This window comes from Perca fluviatilis, chromosome 10 (genome assembly GCF_010015445.1).
Source record: "Perca fluviatilis chromosome 10, GENO_Pfluv_1.0, whole genome shotgun sequence".
NCBI classification, from domain to species: domain Eukaryota; kingdom Metazoa; phylum Chordata; class Actinopteri; order Perciformes; family Percidae; genus Perca; species Perca fluviatilis.
The window spans coordinates 1,494,664-1,507,528 of record NC_053121.1 but is presented as its reverse complement, the minus strand read 5'-3'; the positions used below and the strand labels follow the sequence as shown (position 1 = coordinate 1,507,528).

Genomic DNA, 12,865 nt, shown 5'->3' with positions numbered 1-12,865 from the left:
CTGGCTGGCTGGCTGAACCGCACGCGGCTTCAATGAGAAATAGACGTATGGAAGAAAAAAAAGCACTTAACTGTGGCTATACTGCGTAGTGGATGGAGGCCGGGTTTCTAGTGTATTATCGCTCCTTCAGGACCCCTAATTATCACTCTCTCCCTCTGTCATAGCCACTGCTTACTTACTGGTAAAGTTTCTACGCCACTGGAAATCAAACAACCAAACACAGCTTCTCTTCCATCCATCCCTTCCACTCACCAACAACTTCAGAAAGCCCGTAGACCCTCTGCCCATATGCGTCGGTCTTATCCCAGATATAGGTGTAGGCCAAGTTGGGTGAGGCGTGGAACCACTTCTGGAAGAGGTGGCCCTCTACTGCTACCATCAGATGAACCTTCAGCAGGCCCATGGACACCACGGCTGGAGTCATGGTCACCTTGAGCAGGGAGCGGTATCCCTGTGTCCTGGAGCTTAGGTAGCACAGCTTTAGGCTTGTGCCAGGCACCTCGATCTGCTCATGCAGCACCTGGAAGACAAAGACAGGAGATGACAGGAGAGCGGGATTAGGGGGGATTAGACAGAGAGGGAGTAATGGGGGTCACGCTTCCACTGACGGCTGAAGGACAAAAAAGGGAAAAAAACAATGGAGGAAATAAAGAAATTGAGGAAGGAGGGAATGAATGGGGGGGAAAGCTATGGAAGCGAAAGGAGAAAGAGCGCTACAGGAGACAGGCATATAAGAGAGTGGGAAGAGAGCAAGGGAACCAGAAGGGAGATTAGCCGGCTGCCAGAGGTCAGTGGTACTGCACCTGTGTCTCCGGTATGATGGGTTTCTCCCCTGGCTTGGAGCTGAAGAAGGAGGAGAGAGGGGATGCAATCACAAGAGGGTCAGGCCTGACGAAGCCGCTCAGGTCACAGCCCGGGATCGTGTTCTCTTCTGTCTTAAGCACCAGAGTGTCCATAGCATAAAACTGGCTCCAGGGCAGCCACACGGTGCGCTCCTGGCTCAGGAAGGGGGCGCGCTCGAACCGCAGAGTCAGTGATGCACCACCGTTAGCTATCAGGTCAAACCTGGAGAGGTTTGCAAGAAGAGGATGGGAATGAGGTACAGATGGGGACGTGTTGTGATGGACGATCACTGACAGTGTTTGTTTCTTCGAACATAATATTTACTCCACTGCTTTAATTCATCAACAAAAAAACACCTGGAATAGATTTTTCAAAATTATTGCATAATGTTACGCCAAACTTTCACAACAAAGACATCTAGACAAGCTGTCTAGACAACAGTTTAAGGTCTGAAATATAAATAGCACAATGTTAGAACACTGATCTCTACGTAGAAGTGATTTTATTAGATGTTCTTTAACCTTTTGTCTTCAAATTATGATTAACAGCTGTGGGCTGATGATTGAGATAGAAACAGGTCATGTCCACGTTTGCCATGGCAAATGGCCAGAGCTTTGTACGTGTCTGGAACTGCTGCGGCCAAGAGCCTCCAACAACTTGAAGAAAATAGCACTCATCAAAACTAAACAAGGTCAGACAGGGACATCAGAACATGTTCATTCAAGTCACAAGTCTGTGAAACTGGTGGGTAACTGCCTCTGAAATACAAGGTTAATTGAATGTTACTAGAAGTTCAGATGCTCCAGCGTCAGCTCGGCCTAACTGGAAGTAAATGCTGCAAAGAAAGCATTGATAAAGGGAGGAGACGGGGACAGGAACCACAGAAACCGCACATTTAATAAGTGGAGGTCGGTCTAAAGAACCAATAAATCACATTTTGAAATAACATGTTACAGATGTCAGCCGTACTTAAATTCAATATAACTTGCAGGGGGAAAATTGGACAGACAAGTAAAATTAAAGCAGCCTAGAACTCTCCGGAAACTGGAATTCCTGCAGGAGAAATGGAAAGACATGTCAGGTGAGTTAACCTAATGTGTTTGGAAGGTGGCTTTTAAAGCAAAGAATTGTTTTTCATTTTTTGCCTTAAACATTTCTTAGATGGCCCTATCATTTGGTTTCACATATTGGACCATGCTTATTTTGAGTGAAACTTCTATAGTTGTAAAATGATACAGTCAGACATTAAACCTTATTAATCATGAAAACAAGTCTCACTTCCAGTAATTGTTCTTAAACATTTGACTGGTACACTATATTGCATGATATTGAGTGTTTTGATATCATTCTATCTTGCACATTTTTCCCCATTTCCTTTACATTTCATTTTTATTAATACATTTTCACTAAGAATATTGAGTTTTGACTCTCAGTTGTGTTGTTGTAAATACATTTGCTCTGCTCTTATTTGAAATCCCCTTTCTTTGCTGTATCTAATTATCTGTGGCTGCAACAGGCCCAGTTTCCTCATGGGATCATTCATGATTTCTAATCTAATCTAATCTAATCTAATCTAATCTAATCTAATCTAATCTAATCTAATCTAATCTAATCTAATCATACAGCCTGTGTGGTGAGGTAGTTTCAGCAAGGAGTGCTTGGTAGCTGTTGTACATACATTCCATCCTGCCGTGTCAGCGTGTATCCGTAGTGGGGATAGTTGACAAAAGACACGTTCACCCCCACCAGAGGGGTTCCATCTGTAGTCAACACTTGACCCCGGATTAGAGATGCCAAACTGGAAGAAGATAGAAGAGACAGAGTGAGAGAGCGATAGTCAATCTATCAACCCAATCTTCTTAACCATCAATCATCTGATTGATTAATCTCACCATCTTTCAATCATCCAATTTTCCCCATTCATTTATTGCTCTGGTCTTCCACCACTCATTAATTAGAAACAATCAGCAAACCCCGCCATCGACATTAGCTCACGTCAATCATGTAAACAAACCATAACAGAATAGATGGATATGTGCGTATGTTTGTGTATGACTGTGTGAGTGAGTGAGTGGCTGCGCCTCACAGTGTGATGCACATAGAATAACAATTAAACGTACAGCACCAGATTGATGAGCCATTTCCTTTGAAAAATCTGATGTCGGCATGTGTATGCAGAGGAGGATCAGCACCATGGACAGCGCTAAATATAAATCTACGGGGAATCTAGGCTCGGGCTGCTTTGACTCTGGGATTGGTTAAGGTCTTGGATGTCTCTGTGAACCATTCTAAAGTCTATTTGATATTTTTGTGTAACTGGATCTAAAGTTAGGCTAGTTTTCATGGCATAGATTTATTCACATAAAATGTAAAAACTTCTAAGGTCATCTAATCAGTAATATTCTCTAACAAGCAATCTCACAGGCACAAGTTATTGGCAAACATGAAAATGCATACACTCTACCTCTGAATTATGAGAATTAAAGACTTAATTAAAATTAGAAGTAAAATCCTGCATTCCTGCATTAATTGCTATCTAGCATATGTCAAGTACATGTCCAAAAATTAAGTGCTGATACTAATCTGTGTTTGAAGCCTGTGTTTGCGTGTTTCCCCACCATACCTCGAGTTGAATGGGTTTTCCCCAGGGAGGATATGGGTGCTGTCACGTCCCACGAGCATCTTGACGCGGTCGTAGAAGGAGCGGACACGGGGCTGGGACGTGGGGCTCTGCTGGATGACCAGGAGAGGGTCCCGGGAGCCCCGACACAGCGGGCTGTTCTGACAGGGACTCTGGATACAGCAGTCTGGGTCCATGCAGTCTGTTAGTCCATCTGAGAGAAAGAGAGTATGGTGGCAGTGATGAGGTGGTTGTGTAAGACTGGCAAAGACTGCAAAGAACTACCCCTTCTTCTTCTATTATTGATTTCATATTTTGATAATCTTTTGATTCTTTCACAGTGGGAAGTTTAATGTTGGCATTCATAGTGAGGACTCCTCTCATGAGCCTTCTATCATAATTCTGTTTCTTGTTTAATTCATTATTTTTCTTGATCATTATTCCCTTCACAAACAATTTTTTTTCTTCTTCTTTTTTACATGAGGCATTCTTAAGTAAGGGCTGCACTTATAACAGTCCCCTCCCCTTAATCTTCTCCTGGTCCTCCCACTTCACCTCCTTCGTTGTCCTTGTTGTCGGCGCAGGAGGTCTCCATGGCAACACTGCAGCCAGGGCCCCTCCAGCCTGTCTGACACTCACAATGCCAACTCTGCTGTCCCATGGTGCACTGGCCATTCCCGTTACACAGGTTGGGACAGCCGTCTGCGAGGAGAGGACAGGAGGAGAGAGGGGGAGGAAAGTGAGAAAGAAGGAAAAGGGGGAGGGAGGGATGATGGGAGCAAAGCAGGGAGATGCTTGCTTGTTTCATCGTCAATGATACACACATGAACACGCAAATTCTCACACACATTCTCACACACACACACACACACACACACACACACACACACACACACACACACACACACACACACACACACACACTCATATGGTTATGATAGACCAATGAGTCTCACTCAATTTAATAAGCACGTGGTAGCATACTGTAAGTATTGAATGTTCAAGAATCAATTTAATTCAGCACGTCAATTTTCACGCACACCTTCCCATCCGTATGTCTCTACACCTTCGGGGTGGCTGCTAACGTGCATGTGAGTGTGTGTGTGTGTGGGGGGACAGATCTCTTGATTCACTTACTTAATAGAGCCCCACCCGCTCATCACACTCTCTCTCTCCCTTGCAGTCTCTCTCGCTCTTACTTATGATTCAATGTAGGTAATGGGATTCTGACGGCCTGAGAGTAATGCTTTTTCATGAGAGAATGGGATTATGTTCGATAGAGTGTGTGTGTGTGTGTGTGTGTGTGTGTGTGTGTGTGTGTGTATCTGTGCAGTGGCAGTCTATGAACTAATAAACCTTCACTTTAGGTTATGCAAAAAAGCTCTACCAGAATCTGAGGCCCTGGAGCCAAGAAAGTTCTGTAACTAGCATGGCAAGGCCACCATCAAGTCAAGAGAGACTTTAAGGCAAGGGAAAGCAGACATTTTAAGGGTGTCTGGATAAGGAAATGTGCAATTATAGAGGGCAGTAGCATCTTATCAAAGTTATATCCGGTAATAACTCTTGATTGGTTGTGATGGTAAAGAAAATTTAAAGGAATAGTGTGATATTTTGGGAAATACTGTTATTCACTTTTTGCACAGCTTAGTTTAGAATAAAGACTGGAAACAGCTTACAAATGAACATGTTATATCTAGTCTGTTTAATCTGTATGAAAATGTGTGTGAAAAGTGTTTGTTTTTATGGGGGTTATGTGCGGAACTATTTCTTGGCTGGGAGCAGTGAATTCCTTCCGGGGTCTTGTTGGTTCCAGGCAGCCAGGAGACTCTGGGAAATGATTGTGCCCGAACAAGAAAAAGTTCCACACATAACCCCCTGTAAGACCCAGGCCAGGCTAGCTCTTTCCCCTTCATGCTAAGCTAACTGGCTGCTGGCTCCAGCTTCATATTGAACAGACAGTGGTATCAATCTTTTCATATACTATATACTCTTGGTAAGTGTATTCCCCAAAATACTATTCCCTTAAGATGACTCCTATATTAAAATAATTCCACTAAATTGGGTTCAAATAAAAACATCCGCTAAATGCCAACAGATAAATACTTTTGTTTCTGAAAGCTCATTATGGCATTTTTATATTCCATGTAATAGTTTGCATTCATGCTGAGACAATGTTACCCATCAATGTCTTTTTCAAAAAGGTCTTTGACTCCTGGCCTGTCTAACCATTTCCCCATATCGTTATAAATCACACCTTTCTAGCTCTAACACGAGTCTGTGTGTCTGCCACATTTAACAGGGAGATTGGAGGGAAAAAACCCACGATGACACACAATGACAATGTTTTCTCCAGAAGCACAAAGAGCCTCAAACAAACTTGTCACAGTGATTTCCTCTTTTATAAATGAAGGAGCAGGATGCGACACTCTTAAGTCTACCCACGGGATATGGAGGCAGGGTTGACTGATAAAACAATACGTGCATGCACGCAAAGGCACTTAGTCAAAAACACACAGACACACACAGACACAGACACAGACACAGACAAACACACACACACACACACACACACAGCATGACGCACCCTAGAGATATGACCTGACATTTCCCACTCAGTAGCAGTGTGCTGACACAGAGTGAGGAAGGACAAAATAACCCAGTAAGAGATTATGAATATGAAATGCTTTTCATTGAGTCCTTCTCAGTAGATTAATGAACATATTTTCACTCAAGTTGCACTGTAGGATTTTGCCCTCTAACAAATCGCTGCATCAATAAAGCCATGCATTATGAATACAAATAGTGCAATCTAAACCGTGGCAGCAGCTAAATTAACAGGCATTTCACCCCGATTGGCATTTTATCATATGTCTCAACCACCAGGTGATGAGGGAAAGTCAACAGAGGACTTTGAGAAAAAGTGCGTCATCTTGGTTGAATTCCTAAGAAGAGGGGGTGGGGGTGTGTGTAAAGATTAACCATGTTTTCAGCTTAACAAGAGGAATCAAATCAAAGGTTTTTATCTTTAATTATTACCATTTTCTGCATCAGGGGACTGCTCACGACGCTGTATTAACAGTCAGGCTGGAATAGTATTGAGCTCAGGGAACAAAGGCAGTTAGCAGTGATTGCCTGTTAAATGGAGTTGCCATTTAAAGCAGCCAAATACTTATGAAGCACCAGGACAGGACAATCCATAGCGGGCATTGATCGGCTTGCCTGGGCAGGCTGACACAAGACTCCTCTCTCTTTAATGCCAGGGCCCAGTCGATACCCCTTCATACTAACTAGAATAAAGTGGGATTTCAGAAACTATTAAGTCCACCCTCCCCACTAATGTACTTGGACTCTGATGAAATCCCCTTAAAAAGGAGAAGAAATTGCCTTGGGTTATGGGTCAGCACACTCACACTCTTGTGTGGTGTGTGTGGGCGTCAGGGTACATGACTGGATAGAAAAAGATACCAGCATAAGACTCCGAGGAAGAAGTGAGAAAGAAAGACAGACAGAGATAGAGAAAGATTGAACGTAGTGGATAAAAGAAACTGAAGTCAAGACTTTGTGCTAAAAAGTTCCACCATTCTCTCCTTTTCCCCCTGCTTCCAGCTCTGTCTCCTCTAAAGGTCATAAAGTAAAGGCCATAAATCCAAGACCACTGCTTATAGATGGAGCAGATAACTCTGCACTTCCTCGGATAAATCTCCACTCATCTACTCCTCCTATTCTTAATAAGCTATCTTGGAAATTATATTGATAACTCTAGCCCACATGTTCTGTGACCTGTCTTTCTGCTTCCCTTTGGCTCCATCTGTTCTTCTTTACTCTCCCTCTCTGTCTTGCTCCCTCTTTAACCCTGCGATTTACCTTTTCTCTGGGCTGGCTCTTCATAAAACAATGAGAGCTATTCCATTAAGCGTAGAGGGTGAGAGGACACTCTCAACGGTGCTTCGGGGACCTGTACTGTCAGGCAATCTGCGCCGCTCTGTGTAACCCAGTAAGGTAAGGTTCAGCTGCGGGGCTATCTATTAAGCATTCTTGCAGTGTGTGTGAAGCAACTCACCCTAGACCTGCACCCTTCTCTGTTTGCGTCAATGTCTTAACCTTAGCCATGATTCTGTTTATCTTTGTGTGATCTGACTAAACTGTTCATTATTTCTTTTTTTCTAGGCTTAGGTTGGAGGGAATCGGTTTGATGAAAAGATAGAAAATCTGGAATTAATATTGTATGCTTGCTGAGTCACACACACACATACACACAAAATAAATGCATTAGCCGCTCTACCATGGCCACGACTGTTGCCACAAATACCCAAATGTAAATACACACTCAACAGTTCTGTATTTTGTGATACCACATTAAGGCCTCGCATCAGTGGCCTATGAAATTCACCAATTACCTCAAACGTTCTTTACGGCTTTCATCATTTTCTCCTCGTGTGAAGCAGCTGTGTTTACGCAATACATGACTAGCATACCTGAGCAGAATTATGGGTTTGTTGTTCCCACATTAGAAAATATATGGAAAAGAACACGCTCACACGCATGCACATCCACACATTCACAGCACAGCCCCTCAACACTGCTGATACCACACTAGGCTCTACTGTACCCCACAACACATCTAGGCTCAATGACAGCTAGCCCCCGCTGTGTAGTGCACTGCTGTAAATGGGAGTGCGCTACATGTAGGGGAGCTATCATTGAGGCTGGCGCCCTAAATCTATGGACAGATAGCACCACAGAGTCTACAGAGCCAAGCCAGGCCAAAACCCACAAATGCAGCAGCTAGCTTCTACCACCACAGGCTAAGAAACAAAACACCAGTGTCAGATACGGTACCTGCTTTGTCAACCATGCTCCCATGGTCTGCAGTGGGAGAAAATGTGCAAAAGGTAAGAGATGGGGAGAGTATATATATATATATATATATTTTTTTTTTTAATTAAATGCAAGCAACATCATGCAGAGCTGAAATGAACAACAGGCAAGCTGAGATAAGCTAACAACAACAGTGTCTGGTGCTAGTGAAGTGTGCTTTGCGCCAAGCTGAGGCCTGACAACTCTTTCATCTTGGGCTGATGCTGCAGTCAAAGCTGCCCTACTTTCTGATGGGGGGAAATGGGTATACCATAAACTGTTATTCCCCTGTGCGTATGTATGTGTTAGCATGCGTGTGGGTACGTGTATATATGTGTTGCTATGCTGCAAGTGTTTTGGTGTTTATTCGTGAGTGTGTGTGTGTGTGTGTGCGTGTGTGTGTGTGCGTGTATCAGATTGCAATCACAGTGCTTGTGGTGACAAGAAAATTAGACTTTGTGTCTCAAAGCTCTGTGGGTGAATCAAAGGAATCTGGCACTCATCCATCCAAAGTGACAATATAAGACAGTGATTGACTGACATAAAAAGGCACACTCTTACACACACACCACACACACACACACACACACACACACACACACACACACACACACACACACACACTAGCACAACGGTGTACATGCACACACGCGCGCACATAAAATGTGAGAGAGATATTTTTTGATCACAGTGATGTGAGGAGTTTTAACTTTCATCACGTAACTTTGGTGTTTCAAAGGCCAAAGTAACTAACACTCCTGGGTCTGCAGTTGAGAGGCAGCCCAAAAACGGCTAAATTGTGCTCTTTCTGAATCCAACCACCTCTTCTAGGAGGTTTGCTCCTCTCCTTTCTGTTCATCCAGCTTCTACATCGCCTACTACCCCCAACCCTCTCTTCAAATTCCCAGAGGTCTCCCTTTTGCCTCCATTTCTCATTTCGAGATTCCTTTAACAAAGTGGAAAGGAGCTGCCAGTTTAGTCTGACTGGGTGCTGGTGTTCCTGTTGACACGCATCAAACACACACCTCCCAAATGCACACACACATACACAGAGGCGCTTACCAATGGTGCAGTGCTCTCCGTTCCAGCCCTGGTGACACTGGCATTTGCCGTCCTTGCAGGTTCCATGTTTGATGCAGAGCGGGTTGCACACCCGCTGGTCACAGCCTGCGCCGGTCCAGCCCTCCTCACAGCGGCAAGCTCCACCCATACACACTCCATGGGTCCCACAGTCAACTGAGCACACCTCTGAAGGAAGAGAGAAAGATTTGGGTCACATACATTATATCTGGACTCAAAAGCTGATGGTTATTGTAGGATTGTATTTCGCCATATGTGCACTCTGAGACAATGGAGATAGTGTCCAGTAAGCACTGATTTGGTAGTAAATGAGTGTTTTATACATATATCTGTTGTTTCAGCAGCATCAAAATGGCTATATTTCAACGTGAAGCAAGTCCTAACTACACGTGGAAATATAGTTATCATATTACCATGAAAACAATGGTAATATGTAACTAGGAGGTGTAAGTTTTAACCTGCAAATCAAAACATCTGTGCTATGTTTGACTTCATCCCCTGTGACAGTCAGTAACAATGTCAAATTACCCAAGTGCAGGAAAAAAACATGTGCCCAAAGCAGCAAAACAATCAAACCTGTACTAAACTAAATACAATTATCCGCTATACAATAAAATCAGTGATTTTATTTTTGTGAAGACACGTTTTATTTCCTCAGCTTCCATTACAGTCACTGTTTGGGAGGCTCGATGTTGCAGGCAGCGACGGTGCATGTGGTGAGATGTGACAATCCCTGCTCATGTGCTCAGGACCCCCGGTGTGCGGGGGAATGTAGTATATACAGATGTACAGATTTCATATAAACTTGCTGAGGGATCCTGCAGCGTGGAACAATGTTGTCTTTATTAAAGTTAAGCATTGCTGCTCTCATGACAAATGCTGGAGCTCTGTTATTGATCCTGAGACGGGGAAGCGTTGTGAGCCTGGCATGTTGGAGGTTGCTGTCTCTCTCACAGTAGTGGCGTTAATAGCTTGATTTTATTGAGATAAAGAATCGTGGAAGTTGAGTATTTTATTATAAAAAGGCATTTAAACAGGAATCCAGCTACTTTTACAAGCAATATCTATCTTGTGTTTTTACTCCATCCAGGAGGTGCAGCTGGGAATTATGAGCCTTATGCATAGGAAGTGACTCTATGCGCCTTTCATTTTCTTCTTCCCCCCACAAAGTCTATATTAACTGTATATGTCACTTTCCACAATGCAAACTCACCTCCTACATTCATGTAGTCATTGAGTTTAAGAAACATCTGGAATAGGCATTTCATAATCACTATTCTAAAATCACTTTATTGGCTTCATAGGGCAACACAGAATCAATTTCAGAAATCTAACAATAACTTATAAAGGCCATAACAGTTTGGCTCCACAGTGCACTTCTTACTACAGTCCAATCAGACCTCTCAGGTCATCATGTCTTCCAACTGTACATATTAACATTAACATGGGGTGTGGAGGCTTTTACTCTGGCCTTACTCTCTGGAACAAACAACCTGATGACCTGAGATCTGTCACAACTGTGTTGTTTAAATGTACAATTAAATGCTTTTCTATTGTCTAAGGCTTACAGTTGCTCTGCTCTGTGTGTGTGTTTGCCTGTGGACTGTGTGCGGGGGTTTGTTGTGTGTTTGCTGGTGTTGTTTGTGGGTGGTTATTCTTAATTTTTTTTCTTTTGTTGTTGCAGCTGCTTTTTATTTATTACATTCTTTTGAACGAGCTACATGTTGTTACTTTTATGTAAAGCCCATTGTAATGAAATGTGCTACACAAATAAAAGCGCCTTGCATTGCCCATTTTGGATTTTGAGCACTACCCTGATAATCGTAAAAAGCTGTCATAGCCATACTGTCCCTGACAGTCTATTGAGAGAGATGATTTTTATATAGCCATGACAGTAAAACTTGTCACAGTTTGTTCCTGTGTGCTCCAATTTGGCATAGACAATACAGCAACAAACAGTTGCTGTATCTGAGAAAGTTGTATTCTTTGTGCTTTTGTAGATTTCATTCAAACACAGTTTGAAAACCAAAGCCGTATAAAATAAAATGGTAACTAATCATCTATGTATCCTTGGGGACCACAAAATATGTTGGAACAATGTGTAGTCGGCAGTCCTTTTCTCCTAACTATAACACCTCCAATCTTTACTCTGCCTTTCTGCAGCCCAAGCAGCTCTGCAGCCGTTCAGTTCTTACCCATAGAGCAGTCAGGTCCCATCCAGTTGGGGTCACAGCTGCACAGCCCAGTGTCTGGTATGAAGGCCCCGTGACCGTGGCACTGGTCTGGGCACTGGGCCCTGGGCAGCTCACAGTGGAGCCCTCCCCAGCCTGGCTTACAGTGGCACTCCCCATTCACACAGATGCCATTGTTGGAACACGTCGGATCCAGGCAATCCACTGCATTTAACCAGAGATACACCAATGTGGAAGGAAAGCACAGGGAAAAACAAAATGAACAAAAACACAGGCTAGCTAAACATCCCATCTGAGCTGATGTTAGAGAAAAATGAAATATTATGAGTTAGAAAAAAAAAAGAAAAAGATGTGACAAAAGACATATTTTCATTCTTTGTGTACACAAAATAATAATGAAACAAAAGTATTACCAAACATTACTAAGGCAATTAAAGCTCACAATAATGAATAGCTGAGTCTATAATTGGGGCATAGCAGCAAATGTGTTCCACTCTGGATGAGCAGCGAGTCTCACTGACACATTATTCGGCGTGAGCGTTTCGCCTGCGTGCGTGAGTGTGCGTATGCATTAGTGTGTATGCGCTAATACATGGGGGACAATCTGACACTGTCAGTCTGCCAGGTTGACAGGCAGCTCTGAGTCCGAGCAGTGAGTGAAAACCAATTTGACAAATTACCTCCTCCCGGCAAAGAGCCCACCCACCCGCCCCTCTCTGTCCCGGTCGCTCCCACTTTCTCTCCCTCTCTCTCTCTCTCTCTCTCTCTCTCTTCTCGTCTTTTTTGTCTAACACCTCTCTTACCCCTCCTTCCCCCTCCTCTGGCATGATTGACCCCTTCACACCCCTATGCACACACACATTCATAAAAAGCACACGCTCGCACATAACCTCGGCCCTCCGTTTCTGTTTGCCTGGCAGAAACGGCGGATCACAGTTATCGATTTTCATGTCGCTGGCACTCCAGGTAAATTGTTTGAGGGACTCTGCTGTGATGAATATCAGATTTGAGACCAGAGGAGAAGGGGAAAAAATGAGATGAGCGGGAGAGCAGGAGAAAATGCTGATCTTGTTCTCTGGCCCCTGTGTCTTGTCTGTCACTCTACTCCTTTCTTCTCTTTGTCTTTCTTTCGCCCTCCTCATCGTCACCTTCGGCTCTCTTTTCTCCCTCCTTTTTCCAATTCTCTCTTTCTTCATACATATTCACCTCTCACCTGCCCTGACTCCCCCTCCATCTCTTATCCCTCTCTTTTTCTCTCTCTTGCTTCCTATCT

The 12,865-nt window shown here is 43.5% G+C and overlaps 1 protein-coding gene across 1 annotated transcript in view; it reads right to left on the bottom strand.

Moving 5' to 3' along the window:
* The window catches only part of tenm2 (teneurin transmembrane protein 2), a 300,069-nt gene that overhangs the window by 17,237 nt on the left and 269,967 nt on the right, over positions 1-12,865 (bottom strand). Inside the window, exons 14-20 of the mRNA XM_039813221.1 lie at positions 11,596-11,796; positions 9,383-9,568; positions 4,019-4,165; positions 3,467-3,677; positions 2,522-2,641; positions 804-1,065; positions 253-520 (exon numbers count right to left, since the gene is read on the bottom strand). Of these exons, the coding sequence (XP_039669155.1) occupies positions 253-520; positions 804-1,065; positions 2,522-2,641; positions 3,467-3,677; positions 4,019-4,165; positions 9,383-9,568; positions 11,596-11,796 (1,395 nt within the window). The remainder of the gene's footprint in view (positions 1-252; positions 521-803; positions 1,066-2,521; positions 2,642-3,466; positions 3,678-4,018; positions 4,166-9,382; positions 9,569-11,595; positions 11,797-12,865) is intronic.